Source organism: Oryctolagus cuniculus, chromosome 2, assembly GCF_964237555.1.
Source record: "Oryctolagus cuniculus chromosome 2, mOryCun1.1, whole genome shotgun sequence".
Classification (NCBI taxonomy): Eukaryota; Metazoa; Chordata; class Mammalia; order Lagomorpha; family Leporidae; genus Oryctolagus; species Oryctolagus cuniculus.
In genome coordinates this window covers 55683933-55705966 of record NC_091433.1, presented here as the reverse complement: position 1 = coordinate 55705966, position 22034 = coordinate 55683933, and the positions used below count along the sequence as shown (strand labels likewise).

At 38.7% G+C, this 22034-nt stretch overlaps 1 protein-coding gene across 2 annotated transcripts in view; it reads right to left on the bottom strand.

Moving 5' to 3' along the window:
* Positions 1–9535: 9535 nt before the first annotated feature.
* The window catches only part of GALNT7 (polypeptide N-acetylgalactosaminyltransferase 7), a 182027-nt gene continuing 169528 nt past the window's right edge, over positions 9536–22034 (bottom strand). For both annotated transcript variants that reach the window (XM_051842571.2, XM_051842572.2), the window contains exons 9-12: positions 21711–21929; positions 17451–17549; positions 16269–16397; positions 9536–11946 (exon numbers count right to left, since the gene is read on the bottom strand). In XM_051842571.2, coding sequence (XP_051698531.2) covers positions 11809–11946; positions 16269–16397; positions 17451–17549; positions 21711–21929 — 585 coding nt within the window. In that variant the 3' untranslated portion in view covers positions 9536–11808. The remainder of the gene's footprint in view (positions 11947–16268; positions 16398–17450; positions 17550–21710; positions 21930–22034) is intronic.

The window sequence follows — 22034 nt, the reverse complement described above, 5'->3', positions numbered from 1 at the left end:
GCCAATACCTATTTCAGTGTTTTAATGATTAAATGAAAATGTTACATTGGTACTTAAAGCTTCCACTTCTGAAAATTCAAACAGCATAATGGTCTGTTTCCTTAAGAATTTTATTAAGATTTGTGAGACAGACTTATTAGATTCTTGGTCCTTTGTTTTTGAGGGGTCTATGTCTTTAATTCTGTTCTCCAGAAACAGATTTCAAGTTTCTAAGCTGAGAACAATTCATTGCTTTAATCAAGAGCTGCACCAGAATAACCTCGGGATTTGAGATGGTCCTGGCTCATGCTTGCTATTCTGTAAGTGGTTCAAAATTTAAAATCCTTCTGAACCAATAATCTAGACTGGATCATATGGTGCACGGAAATGAGCATTAGGAATTAGATCCTATCCCAGACTAGTCATTATTTAGAAGTATGTTTACAATTTTTAATTTTTAAAAACAGGTCATAATCTTCAAGTTTTTTATTTACTTGAGAGGTAGAGTTAAAGATAGAGGGAGAGACAGAGAGAAAGGCCTTCCATTGGTTCACACCCCAAAAGGCCACCAAGGCTGGAGCCAGGTGCTTCCTCCCCATCTCCCATGTGGGTGCAGGGGCCCAAGCACCTGGGCCATCTACTGAGCTTTACCAGGCCATAGCAGAGAGCTGGATTGCAAGAGAAACAGCTGGGACTAGAACCCATGCCTATATGGGATGCAGGCGCTGCAGGCAGAGGATTAACCTGCACTCCAGCACTGGCCCCAGGTCATATCTTAGTACAAAATATAAAAGGAGGGGTCGGAGTTGTGGCATAGTAGGCTAAGCCTCTGCCTGTGGCCCCAGCATTCCATATGGGCAGCAGTTCATGTCCCGGCTACTCCTCTTCTGATCCAGTTCTGCTTATGGCCTGGGAAAGCAGTAGAAGATGACCCAAATGCTTAGGCCCCCACACCCAAGCTCCTGGCTTCTGGCTTTGGATTGGCTCAGCTCCGGCTGTTGGGGCCATTTGGGGAGTGAACCAGCAGATGGAAGACCTTTCTGTCTCTCGCTCTCTGACTACCTCTCAAATAAGTAAATCTTAAAAAATAAAATAAAAAAGGAAATAAGGATATATAATGAGTAGTTCCTTGATTCCTGGCTACCATGTTCTCCCAGGAGGTAACCCCTATATTGCAATAATTATCCTTCAAGAAAGATGTGACCATAATCATGTATGTGTGTAGATGTATTCTAAAAGTGGAATCTTACTATCTATAGTTCTTAACCTCATCATTTTAGAGATTTTTTTTTTTTTTTTTTTTTGACAGGCAGAGTGGACAGTGAAAGAGAGAGACAGAGAGAAAGGTCTTCCTTTGCCATTGGTTCACCCTCCAATGGCCGCCGCGGCCACCACGGCCGGCGCACCGCGCTGATCCGATGGCAGGAGCCAGGAGCCAGGTGCTTTTCCTGGTCTCCCATGGGGTGCAGGGCACAAGCACCTGGGCCATCCTCCACTGCACTCCCTGGCCATAGCAGAGAGCTGGCCTGGAAGAGGGGCAACCGGGACAGAATCCGGCGCCCCAACCGGGACTAGAACCCGGTGTGCCGGCGCCGCTAGGCGGAGGATTAGCCTAGTGAGCCGCGGCGCCGGCCTAGATTATTCTCAATACAAAGTTGACACATTATTTTAAATAACTATCTGCATTCCCATTGAATATGTTGTAATTTAACCAGTTCCCTAAAGATAATTTATATATTTGTTTGCTTTAAGGACAGTATAATTGTGATTGTACACAATTTCATATGTGAGAAAAGGTCCACTAAGTACAGTAGTTAGGCCAAAGGGTACAGGCATTTTAAAATTTAGTAATTTACAATAACTAAAACATGAATATGTACCAGGAGCAGCTCTTGGCTTTGTTAATTTACTGAAGCCTGCTAAAATTTTTCTTAATGGAAGTTGTACTAGTAGATACACAGCAATGAATGTTGTGAAGTGTCTGTTTTCTCATCTAAGCAACATAATAGTTCTCAAACTTCTGAGTCTTTGTTATTCTGATTTAAACAAGGATACTTAAAAAATTCCTGGAAAAGGAAATTATAATGTTTATTTTAGCACAAGAGATTTTAAAATCTATGCATGTAAGGGGTTTCTGAAAGTTTTTGGAAAATACACAGTATGAAATCCATGAATTTGAAAAAGTTTGTACTGAAACGTATCTTTCAATTCCATTTTTCATGAACTTTTTAATGTACCCTTATAAAAATGGTTTCTCTCATTAGGAGTTTTTGTTTTTATGTTTAAAAGACATGACTTTTCTTTCCTATGATCTTGTATCTCATTGGTCTTTATTAATAGTTGTGGGAACATTATATATTAAGGAAAATGATCCTTTGTCATATTTTTGTTTCATTTGTCTTGATTTTGTTGTACTTTTGTCAGTCAAATTTATCAGGTCTTTAATGGCTTTGAGATGCTTTTTTTTTTTTTTTTTAAAGATTATTTATTTGAAAGCAGCAGAGAGACAGAAACAGGTCTTCCATAGGCTGGTTCACTCCCCAAGTGCCCACATTAGCCAAGGCTGAACAAGTCTGAAACCAGGAGCATGGAACTTTATTTGGGTCTCACACATGGGTAGCAGCAGCCTATGTGCTTGGGCCACTATTCGCTGCTTTTCCCTTTGAAGCAGGGACCTAAAAACTTGGTCCATTATCTGCTACCTTCCCATGTACATTAGCAGGAAGTTGAAACTGGCACTTTGATGTGGGATACAGATGTCCCAAACTGCTTTAACCTGTGCTATAATACCTACCCCTAGGATGCCTTTCTTGTTCAAAAGTTGTGAATATAACAATTTGTCCTTTGTTTCTTTAAAAAAAAGTTTTTTTTTAATCTTTGATTCTCTGGAATTTTTGTACAAGAATGGTGGTAAGAGCTTGTTTATTTCTTAACCAATGTTAGATACTACTTTTAGTCTTAATCTGTAAAGGGTGCTGACTTAGTCTTAAGGTCTCTTACCTATGAAAACACTCAGTGCGAGTTTGGTCAATAGCTCACACTTTGGAGGAGAGGCAAATTTTTACCTTTTAACAGCATTTACTGTAAATAGTAAATCATAGCTTGTCTTAGAATAGAACAATTATAGCACTTTTTTAGTGATTGATTTATTTGAAAGTCAGAGTTACACAGAGAGAAGGAGAGGCAGAGAAAGAGAGGTCTTATATCTGCTGGTTCAGTCCCCAGTTGGCTGTAATGGCTTGAGCTGCACCAATCCGAAGCCAGGAGGTTTTTCTGGGTCTCCCACGTGGGTGCAGGGGTGCAAGGAATTGGGCCATCTTCTACTGCTTTCCCAGGCCATAGCAGAAAGCGGGAATGGAAGTGGAGTAGCCAGGACTGGAACCAGTACCCATATGGGATGCTGGCACTGCAGGTGGCGGCTTTACCATCTACGCTACAGTGCTGGCCCTATGGCATGTCTGAAATCTGACTTTCTAGTACTATATAAGCTACTAGAACATTTTACAAAGTAGTAAAGATTTCATTTCTTGGGGAATAGCAAAAAGGGAGCAAAAAGAGATGTACCAATGTCTAAGATCTAGCCATTTTAATATATATCCCTCCCTAGAAATAAGCCATTTTGTGATTTGTTCTTGAGATTCCTATTGGAAACTGATATTTTTAATGACAGTTTGGATAGTTATTGACAGGAAATGCCAAGACCCATAGAGGCCTGATAAGAAAAAATGGCTGGGATATGGTGAAATGAGCACACAAGGAAGTAAGCTCTGTGAAGTCAGTGACATTTATTTTTTGGATACTGTTGTATCCCTAGTACCAGAAATGTAATGTTCCATGCACATTTGTAAACACATAAATGCCCAGGATAAAAGGGACTGCCACTATTTGGTTTAGTACTCTGTATGAACAAGTAGGTCTAGGATTTCCAGGTCTCCTAAATTCTCAAGTGGTACCAGAAGTCTTGGAAAAGGTAAAATCTGAATTTTAAATACTGGCAATGAAATCAAATTTCAGGGCCAAAAGAAATCTATCTATAGATAAGATTGTGCTCAAGGGCTATCAGTTTGCCATTTTTATGATATATAGGTAAATGTAAGATCATTAATAATGATCAGGTCTGTTGATTCAAGGTTATGTATTCCTTTCAGCTATGCATTATTTTTATAGTTAGGAATCCCTTCTCATCCTTATTGGAAACTCAACTTCTCACTCTGGTAACTCTGGTAAATATAGACATGCTTCTGAGGTTTCAGTGGAACTTCAATGTGCTCTTTGACCTTGAGGACTTAACAGGGCAGACTTCTCTTTTAGTGAAGCTCATACTAGGTGTCAGCACATCTATGAAATACACAGTTACTTATGTTAAAAAAAAAAGCCTTTAAACAATATATAGCACCAAATTTTAGAACTGGAAATGGCCTTTATATAATTTGGTCCAGTCTCCTATTTTTCTTTCTTCCTTTCTTTCTCTTTCTTTCTTTCTTTTTTTTTTTTTTTTTTTTTTTTTTTTTTTTTTTTTTTTGAAGCATTTGCCAATGGTCACACAGCAATTTATTAGGACATGATTAGTACCCAGGTCTCCTTGACTCTAAGAATATACTCTTCACTAATTCACTCTTTTACTCATTACATGTTGGGGCTAATGCAGTCACTTATCCAGACTTGCTTTCTTCTGCTACCCACTAAGCAGGGGTATCCCAAAACTTTGGAGAATTTGTCATTTTAAAAACAAACATTGGGTTTACCCTATGATTCAACAATTCTCCTTCCGTAGACTTGAGTAGTTAAGAAGGGTTTCATGGGGTCAGCATTGCAGCACAGCAGGTCAAGCCACTTCTTGCACTACTTGAGCACTGGCTGCTTCACCTATTTTTAAATTTTTTTATTTTTATTTTATGTATTTATTTTTTTGACAAGAAGAGTTAGACAGTGAGAGAGAGACAGAAAGGTCTTTCTTCCATTGGTTCACCCCCCAAATGGCTGCTACGGCCAGCACGCAGCGCCGATCTGAAGCCAGGAGCCAGGTGCTTCCTCCTAGTCTCCCATGTGGGTATAGGGCCCAAGCACTTGGGCCATCCTCCACTGCCCTCCCAGGTCACAGCAGAGAGCTGGACTGGAAGAGGAGAAAGTGGGACAGAACCCGGCTCCCCAACAGGGACTAGAACCTGGGGTGCCAGCACTGCAGGCGGAGGATTAGCCTAGTGAGCTGCTGTGCCGGCTGCTTCACCTATGATCCAGCTCTCTGCCAATGTGCCTGGGCCCAGTTGCCATTTTCCAGGAAGACATAACAATCACCATTACACAGTGTACTAGAGGTCAAGTAAGAGATAGTAAAGCATTATAATTCATTCATATTTATTTTTCTGATTCACCATATTTTTTCCAGAAAAGATGAGATGGCTTATATGAAGAAAAAAGCCTATATATATACACACACCAAGGCGGAAAAATAAGCTTATGAAAAGTGAAGAGTGAGGTGGTGAGGAGCTTACTCTTGGAAATCAATGTTTACTGGTTTGGTAATATCAGGTCACATAATTTCATTTTCCAATCTGTAGAATTAGAATTGTAATTAAGGATTAAAGGAGGCAATACATTTAAGACATGTATGTTGGTGGCAAGAAACAGTAAATGCTCAATCAATAGCTAAAATTATACATATCAGTGTGTATGGGATAATATAGATCCCATGATACAAGGTATCAGATTCCGTTCTGAGGTTTGACAGTAGAGATAGAGGGGAAAATGAAGGCATTAACATGGAAAACAGATGTTTAGGGTTTTTCCCAGCACCAAATAGAAATTCCTCCCACAGGGTTCTGGAGATAGATATTGAGTAGAGATTGATTATGTTCTGACCCCAATACTAAATTTGTGAATTTGGATAAGTTATTCAATCTCTATCATTTCTAAATGTGCAACTTACTGTATATATAATTTTAATCATTTAGGTATTTATGAAGTGTTTATTGAATGAAGTCTTTTGGGAATTGTCTTTTTCACTTAGTACTGTTACTAGGATTTGTTTATAAGCAGTTCACATTCACTACTGTGTAACATTTCATTACGATTATGTCACAATTCATCCATTCCGTTGGGCATTTGATTGTTGCTAGGGTTTTTGCTATTGCAAATGATAATGTTATAAAAATTCCTCTATAGGTCTCCTAGTAATCAAGTGCATGCCCCTCTGGTAATCTTCCTTGTAAATTCCAGCTGTCTTAGCAAACCCACACCTCCAGTTTACTTCTCATCTCAGCAATATTAACATTCTGAGCTTCTTTTACTGCATCATGGAGGAGAAAGTTCTCCCAGATACATAGTCAAAATGACCTGAAGGGGGCTGGCACTGTGGCGTAGTAGATAAAGGCACTGCAGGCAGTGCCGGCAACTCATATGGGTGCCGGTTTGAGTCCCGGTTGCTCCGCCTCCGAACCAGCAATGTGCTACGACCTGGGAAAGCAGTGGAAGATGGCCCAAGGTCCCCTGCACCCGCGTGGGAGACCTGAAAGAAGCTCCTAGCTCCTGGCTTCCAATCAGCTCAGCTTCTGGCCATTGCAGTCACTTGGGGAGTGAACCAGCAGATGGAAGACCTGTCTCTGCCTCTCTGTAACTCTGCCTTTCAAATAAATAAATACATTTTTTTTTTTTTAAGACTCAAAGTTCCACTTGTATGGTTCTTTTTTTTTTTTTTTTTTTTTTTTTTTTGACAGGCAGAGTTCGACAGTGAGAGAGAGAGAAAGGTTTCCCTTTTTCTGTTGGTTCATCTCCCAAGTGCTTCCTCCTGGTATCCCACGCGGGTGCAGGGCCCAAGCACTTGAGCCATCTTCCACTGCCTTCCCGGGCCACAGCAGAGAGCCGGACTGGAAGAGGAGCAACCGGGACAGAACCGGTGCCCCAACCAGGACTAGAACCCGGTGTGCCGGTGCCGCAGGTGGAGGATTAGCCTATTGAGCCACGGCGCCGGCCCCCTTCTTTAAAATAGGAGTCTGCCTTGCCTGTTACCCATGAATTCTTGAAAACATTTGCCCCATATATTTTGTCCAGTTTTATATTTGAGGATAGTGGTATAAATCCAGTACCAATGACTGTCATACCCAGACATTTTCTACTGAAAGTATTAGTTTTGTTTGTTTTGAACATTTAATCCTAATATTGCTGGAATTTGCTCAAAAGCCCAGGTGAAATTTCATTTAAAGATCATTTAAAGGATATACTTAGACATTCTTCAGGATGCACTTATTTCTACCCAAGGATTGAATTAGATCACCCAAAACTATATTTTACTCAAGTTATGTGAATGGCATGAGGAAGAGAGAACAATTTTCCTCCTTAGCGTAACTTTAACCTCCAGTTTAACTTCTGAGCTTCATCTTTGTTCACTTGTAGAATAGTGGTAATATATGAAACATATGCATATACAACACATAGCTTTTGTAGAGGTCTTCAGTGTAGCTGTCTTACTCTTCTGATTAGGGACAGATTTTAACACTTTAAAGCATATATACTAATGAACATTTATATTACTTTGATTGTAACCAGGAAATATGCTAAGTACCTAGTAATATGCTAACTTATCCTAATAACAACCCTATCAAATAGGCACTATTTCTCCCATTTTACAAATGAAAAGCTGATATACAGAGATTAAATAATTTAAGGTCACGCAGGTAATTTGTAGGGGAACAGAGATTAAAATAGACTTCAGAATCTATCATACTATACCTATCTTCTTTCAGATTAGCATATTTTAACATGTATTTTATTATGAAAATTCAGGATCCCTCCATCCCACATCTGCTCAGATGTAGGTCCTAAGGCTCAATTATGGGCATTTCAAAATCTTAAAAATTAAGACTGCAAAGCAATTACTGAATCTAATTTAGAGAAAGTCCTTCCTTTAATCTTTAATTCCAGGGATAGTGGTCTCCCAAAACCATTCTCTATTTGAAAAAAGATTTATTGATTGATTTGAAAGGCAGAGTTACAGAGGGGCAGAGGCAGAGAGAGAGAGAGAGAGAGGGAAGTCTTCCATCCACTGGTTCACTCCCCAATTGGCTGCAACAGCCGGAGCTGCGCCGAACCAAAGCCAGGAGATAGGAGCTTCTTCTGGGTCTCCCACGTGGGTGCATGGGCCCAAGGACTTGGGCCATCTCCCACTGCTTTCCCAGGCCATAGTAGAGAGCTGAGTTGGAAGTTGAGCAGCTGGGATATGAACCGACACCCATGTGGTATGCCCGCACTACAGGCGGCAGCTTTACCTGCTACGTCACAGTGCTAGTCCCCTCTATAACTTTTGTCCATTTCCTTCCAACAGATTGATTCTAATGAATAATAAACATTTTCAAGGTACCTAATATATTTTAAAAATGCTTTACTATGGGATAATTTTCTAAAATCTGAACTACTGGCCTACCAGGTACCTGGCTGTGATTAGTTACCAATCATATTTTCCATTGAATTATTATGTGTGAATTTCATTCAATTACATCTTTTTATTTATTTATTTATTTGACAGGCAGAGTGGACAGTGAGAGAGAGAGAGAGACAGAGAGAAAGGTCTTCCTTTGCCGTTGGTTCACCCTCCAATGGCCGCCATGGCTGGCGCACTGCGGCCGGTGCATCGCGCTGATCCGAAGCCAGGAGCCAGGTGCTTCTCCTGGTCTCCCATGCGGGTACAGGGCCAAGTACTTGGGCCATCCTCCACTGCACTCCCTGGCCACAGCAGAGAGCTGTGAGCAGAGAGCAACCGGGACAGAATCCGGCGCCCCGACCGGGACTAGAACCTAGTGTGCCAGTGCCGCAAGGCGGAGGATTAGCCTATTGAGCCACGGCGCCGGTCTCAATTACATCTTGTACTGAAATGAAATATATTCCAAGATCCCTGTGAGAAAATCTAAAGAAATGAGTGAGCCCCCCCACCCCCCATTTATTCTAGTTTGGTGCTTTGTCATTTTATTAAATTTCTTAGCCTAACTATCTCTTAGGTAAGTAAGAACGGAAAGGGATGACAATAGATAATTCAGTTGGGAGAAAATTTCTCAAATCAATACGGCCACTTACTTGAATCTATTCACAGCCATATCTTCTCTTGAGATGTCATGTTTTATACCACGTGGTCCTAAAGACCATTTCTAAGTTTCATTTTATTAGGCTTTCTTTTTCTTTTTCTTTGTTTCTGTGAAGAATTTTGATTTAAAGACTTTTTTTTCTTTCAATAAGCAATTATACCGTAGAATACATTGCCAAGAAAGATGTTGCGGTTATCTTTTATAGTTGAAGAGGTTATCATCAAAATTGCTCTACATAGGCAACCAGAAGTTCTGTAAAAGGAAGCCTTATGTTTCCTTCAGCTCCATTAGCTCTGAGCATTCTAACCATGTGTAGCAGGATTCTGACCAACAGTTAAGTACATACTCAGTTAATAACTATGGTTTATAATACTTTAGCTATTAAGTACATTTTGTAAACAAAATCAGGTCGTTCTTTCCAGTGTGTACTGTTTGGATTTAGAAATGATTACAAGAACTGAAAAAAAAAAAAAAAACCCCACAGATTAAAATACAACATTTTATTTTTTTTCTCACCTAAAAAACAAGCAACCCAGAATTAAGATATACATAAGTTTCTCAAATTTATCCTAATAAAATTCTGAATATTTATACAATTTCTACAGAAACAGTGTATCAAAATCTGCATAAATCAAATTTATAAAATGTGTAGAAATGCATAGTGATATCATCAACTTACAAAGCAAGGATATGAGAATTATTTCCAAAGCAGCCTATAGTAGAAAATAGTCATTATGGCAGCAGCTTCTGATGTTTTTTTTATCATGTTTGGTAAGGTTTTGACTTGAATATATAGAATCATATTCATAGAGTATATTCTTTAAATGAATTGCACAAAATATCCATTTAATTTACCCATAAATTTACATGTACAGTTCATGTGCCACCTTTCTTAGGCCTATGCATAGTTAACAAGGTTATAATTTCTTCAACATGGAAAATGGAATCTATTTGCAAACACACAAGTAATTAAAATACCAATTCTTAGTTTCTTTTTTTATAGTTGATTTATTTTATAATTATATAAGCATATAAATGTATTCTTTCCAAATATTCATAGAGATGAATGAAAGTTAAAATGATTGACCACAGATCAGTAGCAAAATACAAATTGACAATTCAAAACTATAAATAAAACTCTGTTTAGGATGTTTGGGTCTCAATTAAGAGCTAACTAAGTCTGGAAGAAACTTCATAAGCTCTTTTAAACAAGTATAGGTTTTTTCTCTTATTTTTAAATTTTAATTAAAAATATTTCCCTCTGGCAGTATATTGTGAGTTCTTTCCATGGTAGCTGATATCATGATTACAGATCAAAATTCTTACTATACTTGTAAATTCTCACCATATCATATTTTCTTTTTAGCACTCAATTTAGGCATTTAAATATTTTTGGTTAAAAAAGACTATTTGTTTAGCAGTTAAAATCTAATTGACCATTTGCAGTATTTGGTTCTCCTATAGCTAACAAATGTTTAAATCCAAACAAATCTTCTTTTCAGTGGAAAATACTAATAAAAATATACTTCCTAAAAAGAAATTAAGAAACATAAGGGAACTAACACCCAATCAAACAGAAAGTAGTTGCCATTTGTTAATGAACTGTATTCTTAAGTGTTTTTTTTTTCTTAATTTTAAAAATGCACAGGGAATTCATTTGAATGATGATATAAATGAAACATCAATTCACTCTCGGCTTTACAGGTTGCACAGCTTAGGTTATAATGCACAGGAGTTTCGTAAGGCTTAATCTAAAAAGGGCTTGGGGATTTTTACCTCAGAATGAACATTTGTCTTTTCTATAGTGGTGCTTTCTCATTTTGTTTTTTTACTCTCAAGTTTTAAAACTGAGATTTATAGTTTTCTAAAATGACAGTAGGGAAAAGTGAATCCCAAATGTCAGTGGATAATTTTGCTCTAGTTGGAAAACCCCTTTACCATTCTCGGGGTTTGTAAGGACAGAGGGCATTGGAAATGCCAGCAGGTAAGGGAGTTAACGCAGTGCAATCTTCAAACCCTATGGCATAGCCTTGGGATGTTCCATGTTGTCATTTCTTTTTAAAGCCTTACAGCACTTAACTTCATAGCAAATGGCAGCATGTCAATTCATTTCTGAGAAATAAGAGTATTCTCATATAGGTGACAATTCCATCATTACTATCCTATAAATTTCATCAAAAGCTCTTGAGATATATACTGAGAAATGAAAGAGGCACTAAATGTGTCGAAATTCACCTTTCAAAAAAGCAGCATGACTGTGAAAGAAGGCCACCTTGTCTAATAACCTGTGGCAGTGCTTCAAAAAGATGTGAAATTAAATAAAGACACAACAGGTTGATAATCACCACATTATATATGAAAGTCTGGTTATTCCAACCTTTTTTCAAGTGTGTTAAAAAAAAAAATCAAACTGCCTTTCATACCCCTGAGTGTAGTCCCAAAGAAGACAAATGCTTTTAACTCTGTTCCAGTAAAACAGAGCTAAAGGCACAAATTACCAACATCATCTTAAAACAAAACAAAAAAGATGTAAACATCTACAAAGTTTAAGGTAAAAGCAGTTTTGTAAACAGTAACTGCGGATGATAATGTTATTGTAAAATCACAGTTTATCATTGTCCTTCAAACTGATCAGGAGGTTCTGGGTTTGGAGCTGTACAGAGTTAACAGTAATAGTTGCAGCAGGTTTCAGGCAGGTTTCAGTCCTGTATAAATTTACTTGTCAGCAGGTAGATTATTGGTTTTTTAAAAATTCTTTCTAAACACTATGGATGTTATTCATTTCCCATTTTTGAGTCATTTTATTGGAGTCACAATTGGAGATGAACACTTGATGTAGGACCTCTGAGCGATCTAAGCACTTTCCTGAAGGAATGTGAGTAAATCTGTGCAGGTTCTGGAAAACAAAGTAAGGAAAAAAAAGTTTCAAATTTGTATTCTTTTGATATCACTAACATTAGAAGTCATTACCTGGCTTTCATAAGCAGATAATTCAAACTGAACAAGTTCTTACCAACCATATCTCAGACTCTGGATTTCTTTTGATTGTTAGCCTTCTAAGTCCTTTTAATGAACTAGCTGCTTTTTTTCATGGAATGTTATTTTTTTTTTCTTGAAAGAACACCTCGGGCCAATGCTGTGGTGTAGCGGGTGGGGCTGCCGCCTGCAATGTAGGCATCCCATATGGGTGCAGGTTTGAGTCCCGGCTGCCCCACTTCTGATCCAGCTCTCTGCTGTGGCCTGAAGAAGTAGTGGAGGATAGTTCAGGTCCTTGGGCCCCTGCACCTATGTGGGAGACCTGGAAGCAGCTCCTGGCTTCGGATCAGCGCAGCTATTTGGGGAGTGAACCAGCAGATGGAAGACCTCTTTCTCTCTGCCTCTCCTTCTATCTCTGTGTAACTCTGACGTTCAAATACATACATGAATCTTAAAAAAAAAAAAAAAAAAAAAAAAAAAAAAAAAAAAACACTTCATAGACAAACTATGATTATGGGTAAAGATTTTCTCAAAAATGGAGTCTGTCAGTTTAAGAAGCAAAATACTTGACAGTGTTTGTTGCCATTGACAAAATTTGACTTTTCAAGAAAAAATTAAAGTTTTAGAAAACTTATAATCACCACCACAAACACTTGATAGTTTCACATTATTTAAAGACTTTTCTGATGAAACTGATGGTTATAGCTGTGATTCTTGGATATGATATAATGAACTATTTCAACATTTAGAAAAATATATATATGAACTTAGTGGAGGCAGTGTTGTGGCATAGTATGTTGGGCCACCTCCTAGGAGGCCCAGATCCCGTATCAGAGTGCTTGGCTTGAGTTGCGGCTACCCCGCTTCTGATTTAGCTTCCTGGTAATGTATCTAGGAGAGAGCAGATGGTGGCTCAGGTTCTTGTCTCCCTGCCACCCACACGGGAGACCAGGATGACTCCTGGCTTCTGCCTGGCACAGCTCTGGCCATTGTGGGCATTTGGGGAATAAACCAGCAGATGGAAAAAGTCTCTCTGTATCTCTCTGTCACTTTTTCAAATAAATAAATCTTTATATGATTTAGTGAACATTATTTGCTAAACAAGCAGTGCATGGATAAGAGAGCCATTCAAAGTGTCAGACAGACCAATGGATTTTAACATAAAGTAGGACAGAATGTTTACTGATAAGAACACTCAGATTCTACAATGTAAATAATGTTTAAGAAAATACCACTTGCTGGGGCTGGTGCTGTGGCATAGCAGGTAAAGCCGCCACCTGCAGTGATGGCATCCTATATAGGCACTGGTTCTAGTCCCGGCTGCTCCACTTCAGATCCAGCTCTCTACTGTGGCCAGGGAAAGCAATAGAAGATGGCCCAAGCCTTTGGGCCCCTGTACCTGCATGGGAGACCCAGAAGAAGCTCCAGGCTCTCAGTTTCAGATTGGCCAGCTCCAGCCGTTGTGGTCATTTAGGGAGTGAACCAGTGGATGGAAGATCTCTGTCTCTGCCTCACTCTAACTCTTTCAAATAATAAATAAATAAATAAATCTTAAAAAAAAAGCAAATGCCACTTGCTGAGTTGTGATGTAGTAAGAAAGAAGTAAAGCTGTAACAATCTGAAAAAGTTATTATTCTATCTTTCCTGAGTGCTGGTGTGAGGTTGGATTTGCTCATATAATTCAGCTAAAACACTGTAGCAAACTCAGTATAAAAGCAAGTATAAGAATCCAGTTGTTTTCTATAAATCAGATATTAAAGTGATTTCCAAAAATACAGAACAATGCTATTCTTCTTGCTATTTTTGTGTGAGAAGATATTTTCATTACAATGTTAAAATTCTGTTAACATATAATAGTATTATTTTTACATGAATACATAAACATTTTACTACTTCTCAGGTTTAATTTCTAATTATAGAAATATTATTAGCAATAACATATAACCAAGAGCTGGAGGTGCTTTCAATAATTTTTTTTTAAATAATAATTTTTTTTAAGAGTGTAAATGGAGGGCTGGCACTGCAGCATAGGTTAAGCTTCGCTTGCAGTGCTGGCATCCTAAATGGGCACCAGTTCAAGTCCTGGCTGCTCTACTTCTGATTTAGCTCTCCACTAATGCACTTGGGAAAAGCACAAGATGGCACAACTGCTTGGGCCCCTGCACCCATGTAGAATGGGAAGATGTTCCTGGCTTCGGCCTGGTCTAGCACCAGCCATTTCAGCCATTTAGGAAGTAAAGCAGCGGATGGAAGATCTGTGTCTCTCTTTCTCTCTGCCTCTCCTTCTCTCTCTGTATCTCTGCCTTTCAAATAAATAAATAAATATTAAAAAAAAAGTGTAAATGGAACCTAGAGACCAGTGAGTCTGAGAACTGCTACTTCAGCTGATCTTGCATCATCAGTCCATACTTCACAATGTTTCCAGATTGTTTTCCTAAAAGTATTGACTGCTTCCTATGAATACTTTCCTCAAATGATGTCTATTCTCCAAAACTTAACAAAATAAAGTTCAATGTTCTTGTCTATGGAGCACAAAATTAGGGATATCAAACTGAATGTGTTTCTTATAATTTTCTATGTATTTTTCATGCTATAACTTTACCCATCCAATTTCTTCATTCATTTTCCATGGAAAGTTGTGTCCCCCCAACCCACCGCTCCTAACTATCATGGACTTGGGGCCATGATGGTTCCTCTGTGAAACTCATCAGAAATAATTTCTCCTATTAATCCTTCTTTTGTTGTCCAATGGCATTCTAATACAGTGTGATTTAGATATTTTTCACTGCTATACAGTCCACCACAGCATTGAGCCCCAGTGGATATTTATTCAAGTTTTATTCATAAATACATATTCAGTGCTGTGTCTAAAAATAATGTGTTTCAAAATATCTAAGATACACATATTACATTTTTTATCTAGATTTCTTGATGGTTCTTGATGGTAAGTTTTTAATATTGTTCTCATTGACCCCTATCATTTATTGCTATTATTATTCATTTTTATTTTTAAATATAAATGTTCTGTTCTTTGAGGCTAATGTTAATCTCCTTCCTAATTTTTTTTTTATTTGAAAGGCAAAGTTACAGAGGGAGAATGGGGAGATAGAGAGAGAGAGAGAGAGAGACAGAGAGATCTTCTGTCTGCTAGTTCAGTCCCCAAATGGCTGCAAGGGCCAGAGCTGGGCCTGTCCGAAGCCAGGAGCCAGGAGCTTCTTTAAAGTCTCCCACATGGGAGAAGGGGCCCAAGCACTTGGTCCATTATCTGCTGCTTTCCCAGGCACATTAGCAGGGAGCTGGATTGGAAATGGAGCAGCCAGGACTCGAACCAATGCCCATATAGGATGCTGGTGTTGCAGGCAGTGCCTTTACCCTCTACACCACAATGCTGCCCCCCATCCGCCCCCTGGCTAAATTGTTATAACAACAACAACAACAAAAAAATCAACAGTTGCCACATGCTTACCACTTCATGGTAATTATCCATATTTGATGATAACTGGGAATATTAAGCTGGGTCACCATATCATTACTGTAAAGCACACAAATGCTTGCATGACAGATGGGGTATGATATCAACAACTATATAAATAAAGGGAGTGTTTCTGGGGTCTTTCAGTTTGAGGCAGCTTTTCTAATCTTTTTGCTTTATAAGCTGACTTGAGAACTATGCATAAGTTAATTAATACGTTAGAATCCTTAACTTGCCACAGAGCTTTAAATATTTAATAGTTGAAACACTAAAAACTTCCCCAGCAGTGTCACCTGAATAACTAAATTTGACTTTAAGGCAAGCAATATCTACATTTAATAGGCTATGTTTGGCAAACAATAAGGAAGTTGTGAAAGTTTCGGTTTCCATGTTTTGTTTGTCTCTAGCTCCTCCTGCTGGACAACTTGAAATATTAACCACATTTTCATAGTATAAATATATTTTACTTTAGTGAATAATTCAGATTTACAAATCATCTACGATACTAGAACGATAGAGATGATTGCTTCACAGAACACTGATTTTGTTACGTTACTGAAACTAGCCATGGGTCTTCAAGGACATCATTGGGACACAAAGAGGGGTTCACTTAGTGTTCAGGAAAACCTCCACAAACGACAACATAAGGGGGAAATGCAAATCAATTTGAATGAAGATTTAAATATTAATTCATCTAAATTCCATGTGTTAGGTGTCACTGACAATGAAATAGCATGTAATATTATTTTAGGAGTTGAAATGCATAATACCTTTAAGTACTGCCATTCCTTAAATTCATTTGGATAACAGTGTATAATCATAACTTTTGATCCATCATGCCCCTTTGTCAAACACTGGTCATACTGCATGAGTTGATTTGCTTCATTGATTCGGAAAAGCTTTTTTTTTTTAAAAAAAAAAAAGAAACAAAACATTAACACAGGTACCTCTCCTGATGATATGCATTTAAAGAAAGAGAATAAACTTACTCCTTTTATAATTAAAGTGAATGACTTTTTATTACATAATCTTTCTGTGTGTTCAGAACTAAAAATCTACATAAAGGAATTATATTTATTTTAATATTAGTGAAGACCCCTATTAACACTTAAATTCTGATGTTTTTCTCTCTAAATACAGAATGGATCATTAACATATAATTACATATACCAATGATCTAAGAAAATGAAAAGGTAGTAACAGACTTCATAACGCTTCACAATCTAAATTTGATGCAAGAACAATGAACAATAAAGGAGAAAACATTTTAATGAAATACACATTATCAGCAGTACATGTCAGTTTATTGGGAAAAATGTGGATTACTGACCAATATTTACAAAAATATAGTTAGGGACCTAGGCTTATGTAGTACTGACAAATATATATACTTCCATTGGAATATATTTTAGTCTCTTCCATTATAAATCAATTTTAGATTCTGACTGCTTATAAGAAGACCAATACTGCTATTATTGCCCTCATTTAAGTGAATGTTTTAGCACTGTCAATTTTTTACAGAATATTTTATTTTATTGAAACAAAGTTACCAGATTAAAAACCAAACCAGCAGCAGGTATTCTGAGTAGTGGTTGATTCCAGTTAAGATGCCTGCATGCCACACTGGAAGGCCTGGGTTCAAGTCTTCACCTTGCTCCTGATTCAAGCTTTCTGCCAATGCGCACCTTTGAGGCGGCAGGCGGTGGCTCAAGCAGGTGACTGCCACTCACATCGGGGAGACCTGGATTGAGTTCCTGGCTCCTGGCTTTTGCCTAGCCTGGCTTGGCCCCAGACATTTCAGGTATCTGAGAGAGTAAACCAGCAAATGAGACCTCTTTGTCTGTCTGTCTCTCTGCTTCTCATATAAAGAAATAAAAACCATCTAAAAGCCATATGAAACGCCAGCAGCTCTCAAAAGAGGTCAATTGAAATATGAAAGTATGGCGGTTTACCTGATTCCCGCCCATCCTGTGGCAGGGTCCTAATTCCACAAAGCCTCCATTTGTTCTTCCCATGCTATCAATGCAGTAAGCAGTCTCAAAGCCTCTGATCTAAAAAGATAAAAAAGAACAAAGAACCCAAAAAGCAGGTACCAATTTAGTTTTTAGGAAGCTCTTACCACCAGATTAAAATCTTAATCATATTAAATACTGCAGTTCACTGGGGAAATATGGGTGTGGGCAGTAACAGATCATTACTATTTTGTCAATCTTGAAGTATTTTTGAGTGTACCACTCATTTTTGAAGTTATTTATAGTCTTGAAGTCAACTCTGGAATACACTTATTTCAACAAAGGGCCTACAGAGTTCCATAACATACCACAGAAGGAATAAAAACACAACCATTCACTACACCCTTGTGAATGAGAAGCAACTAGAATGCACTTAGCTAACCACAGTGGTAACGAACACTGGTCCTAGATATGTGGAACAGACTTGGATTTGTAAGTACCTCTTCAAAATGACTATGCAGCACTTTTGGTAGCTGCCTTCAGAAGTTTTGGGGCCAAAGTTCACAGTATCTGGGCCAGGTAGTGAGGCTTTTCACTAATTATGGACAATGTAGGTGAAAAGTAAACATAGATATCCATTTTTGGAAAGTACATTAAAAAATTGGGATAGTATATATATCTATTATAAACCATTATAGTATTTGGATAACGTTTTATTTATTCATTTAGTCAACCAACATTGACTACGTATCTGTGATAATAAAAGCTTCTGAAGATATAAAGAGGAACAAGTCAGGGTCCTCAGGACTAGTCTGTAAGGAGACAGAAGGGTAATTGTCAGCGAGGATGGTGATGGGAGTGGACAGAGGGAACCTCTCTCCCTGAGCTCTGAAGACTGGTTAAGGAGATGGATTTCAGATATGTTTATTCTGGAATTTTCAGGGAATGCTAAGAAATGAAGTGACAGTACAGGTGCCAGAATGGGGAGAGATTAAACTGACGATGTATTCAGGGTGAGGCAGTACAATGAGAGAAAATTCCATTAATTCATTTATCCACTCTTGCATTCATTCATATGTTTACTCATTCATCCATTATTAACTAAATACCAATGTATGTCAGGCCTGTTGTAGGCTCTAATCTACCAGTGAATAAAATAGACTTCAGCCCCAGTAAAGTTACATTCTAGGGAACTGACAAAATGTAAGCAAAAAACGTTAACAAATTATCTGTTATGTTAGAAAGTGGGAATTGCCCTGGAAAAAAGAAACAGATCAAGTTAAAGGGGTTAGGGCTTGGGGGTAGCAGGGCAGATCTCACTGAGAAGGTGAGTACTGAGCAGACTTGAAGGTTAAGAACCTCTGCTTACAGAGTCTGAAGGAAGGAAAGCACTTCGGGCAGATCACAGAGGCAGAACCTGGAAGTCTGGAAGTCTGAGGATCATTCAGTATGCTGGAGCTGCAGTCGAGTAGGGAGAGCAGTAGGAGCAGATAAGGCCAGAAAGGAATGGGCCAAATGGTATAGACCTAGAGGGCCACCAGAAAAACAGCCTGTCCTCATTCTGAGTGAATGGAATGTCATTCCAGGTTTCTAATAGAGGAGTGACGACGTGACTTGCATTTTAAAAAGATTGTTCTGCTATGTTTAGAACTGGCTGTAGGAGGGACAAAAGTTAGCCTCAGTGAGAAACCCTGATGACTTGGGCCAGGAAAGAAAAGTTCAGATTCTGGAATTGAATGTTGAGTGTGAGCAAACAGAATTTAAAGAAGATTCCAAAGAATCTGGTTTGAGCAATCAGCAAAGAAGGGTTGGGGAGGGGAGATTTGGAGTTCAACTTTGGATATACTGCATTTGAAATGTCTGTTAGATATTTACATGAAGATGTCAAATAAGCAAGTAGATATACTTGACCCTGCACAAAGGTGGTTTTAAAGCCATAAGACTGGTAAGATTAGCAAGAAAAATCACTCCCTTTTTTTGAAGAAGACATTTTACTAATGGGTATTCTGTGAGACTGAAAACTAACCAAAATGTAGTCTGGGCTCCCAGGAGCTTATGGTCTAGTTAAGAGTTAAACACAACTTGCTGCAATGGGACAGATAGAAAAAGGGTATAGAAGAAAAGTACTTAAAACAAGATGTACAGAGAAAGTAGCATTAAGTATTCTTGGTTGATTTCTTCTTTTATTCCCAAATTCTAAATGTTGGTGTTCTTAAGGATGGGTCCTGTCCTATCTATTTTTTCTCTTTAGGTAACATCAATCAGTCCAAGGAAACAACATGCATGCTGCTAGCCCCCAAACATACATTTTTTGAGTGGCCTCTTTTCTAGCTCCACTACCACATAGCCTGCAATTTATAGTCAACAGGACTTTATGGCTCCACCTGCATGTGTAAAGGTATTTTATGTGTCCAGAACACCAATAAGGAACTTGCTATTCCCCAGTCCCTCCTAATTTACTCCTTCTATCATCTTCCCAGTCTCAGCTGACACCTAATCAACTACTCGAAAAAAAAAAATGAAACCCAGGGGCCAGCGATGTGGCATAGTGGGTAGGGCTACCACCTGCAGTGCTGGCAGCCCATATGGGCACCGGTTAGAGTCCCAGATGCTCCACTTTCAATCCAGCTCTCTGCTATGGCCTGGGAAAGCAGTGGAAGATGGCCCAAGTACGTGGGTCCCTGCACCCACATGGGAGACCTGTAAGAAGCTCCTGGCTCCTGGCTTCAGTTCAGCTCAGCTCCAGTGGTTGCAGCCAATTGGGGAGTGAACCAGTGGATGAGAGCGCTCGCTCGCTCGCTCGCTCTCTCTCTCTCTGCCTTTCCTTCTCTCTCTGTGTAACTCTGACTTTCAAATAAATAAATAAGTCTTAAAAAAAAAATGAAACCCAGATGTCAAACTGGCCTTTAACCTTCATATACCATCCATCAGTGACCCACCTTCAGAGGAACTAGATATCCTAGATTTGTCTGCTTCTCTACAGCTCCACCCATGCCACCCCATTCCAAGCCACCATTACCTCTCTCTGGAAATACCCTACTCAGTTCCTAACTGGCATCCTTGTTTCTATTCCAAATCCTCACAGCAAGATGATTAAAAACAAAAGCACAAGTCAAATTATTTTTCTGTTTAAAAATCCTCCCTTTGCTTCCCACCACCCTCATGTACTCTCTACTTTTCTGCCTTTCAAATATGCAAAGTACTTCCTGACTCACAGCCTTGTAACCCACCATTTTCTCTACTTATAATACTATCTGACTGGCTGCCTTAGAGCAGCTCTCTGAATGACTGGCTCTTTATCATTCAGATCTCAAATCTCTTCAGAGGCCTCCTTCCATACCCTGTCCCTAAGTTCTCTTACATTATTAACTGCTTATTTTCCTTTGTAGCCCTTACTAATACCTGTCATTATCCTTGTTTTTCTGATCTGTTTGTATTCTCCTCTTCACTGAATGTGAAGAAATGGAAAACCTTACTTTTTGTGTTCTCTGTATAGAATGACTGGCATATGTAGGACCTCATCAATATTTGCTGAATACATAATTAAGCAAATACACATAGACTGGGAAGTTCCTGGCATATTTAGGACACCTGTGAGGCAGTAGCAGGAGGCACAAGAGTGCCATCAGAAATGAGGTTATAATGGCAAGTTTCAAGGAACAAATGCTAACATAGATTAATGCTGTTGTCTGATTTTATGTGTTTTTAGTTAGCATTAATTAATTAATTTGACAAACATTGTTTGAGTACCTATTATGTAAGGAGTCCTTGCCTTAATTCACTGCGACAATGGTGATTAAGGTCCTGAAGTACTTAGACTGGTTGGGAGATGGGTAAGTTTGGTGTTTTGAGAACCCATGGCCATGAACAAAGCCATGTCTCTCTGATGGAGTGGGGAAGAAGAAAGCCTTCTCCATATTGGTGATCTCTGAATTGGGAGCTATAGAATAAGCTGGAATTAGACAAGAAAGGGAGCAGGAGTGAGGGGCAGGAAGTGGCAGGAATGGGAGGAGGGGAGCAGATAATATTCCCAGCTAGAGAGCCATGCATGCAAAGGCTAGGAAGACAGCACAGTGGCTAGGTGATCAGGCCACTAGAGTTGTCTAGTGGAACAGTAGCAGATGTTCCCAGACAGTTTGCACCCACTTTTCCCCCAAGAATGCTTCTCTGTCACACATTTCCATCTCCTCTCTCTGCCTTCTCCAAGACTCATATTCTAAACATAAACACTTTGAGATTAGAATACTGATTGGTACTTACTTCTCCCCACTCAATGTTTTTGGGTGGCAAAGGGTAGTATGAGGTGATATCATAAGCTATTTCCTCCATGAACCACTTGAAACTTTTGCAGTTGTGATCTTCTCGAAATTTTTTCAGCTCAGATATATCCCCATATGGTAATGACCTTGATTCCGGACGACTGGCGTAGAAGTAGTCTTTATATTCATCCCACCAAACTTCTACTACTCTAACATAATTCTGTAAAAAAGAAAATATTATGAAAAATAAAAATAACTTTAAGTCATAAAATAGCTTATCTTAGACAATAAGACCAACACATAACAAACTTATTTCAGCAGGACC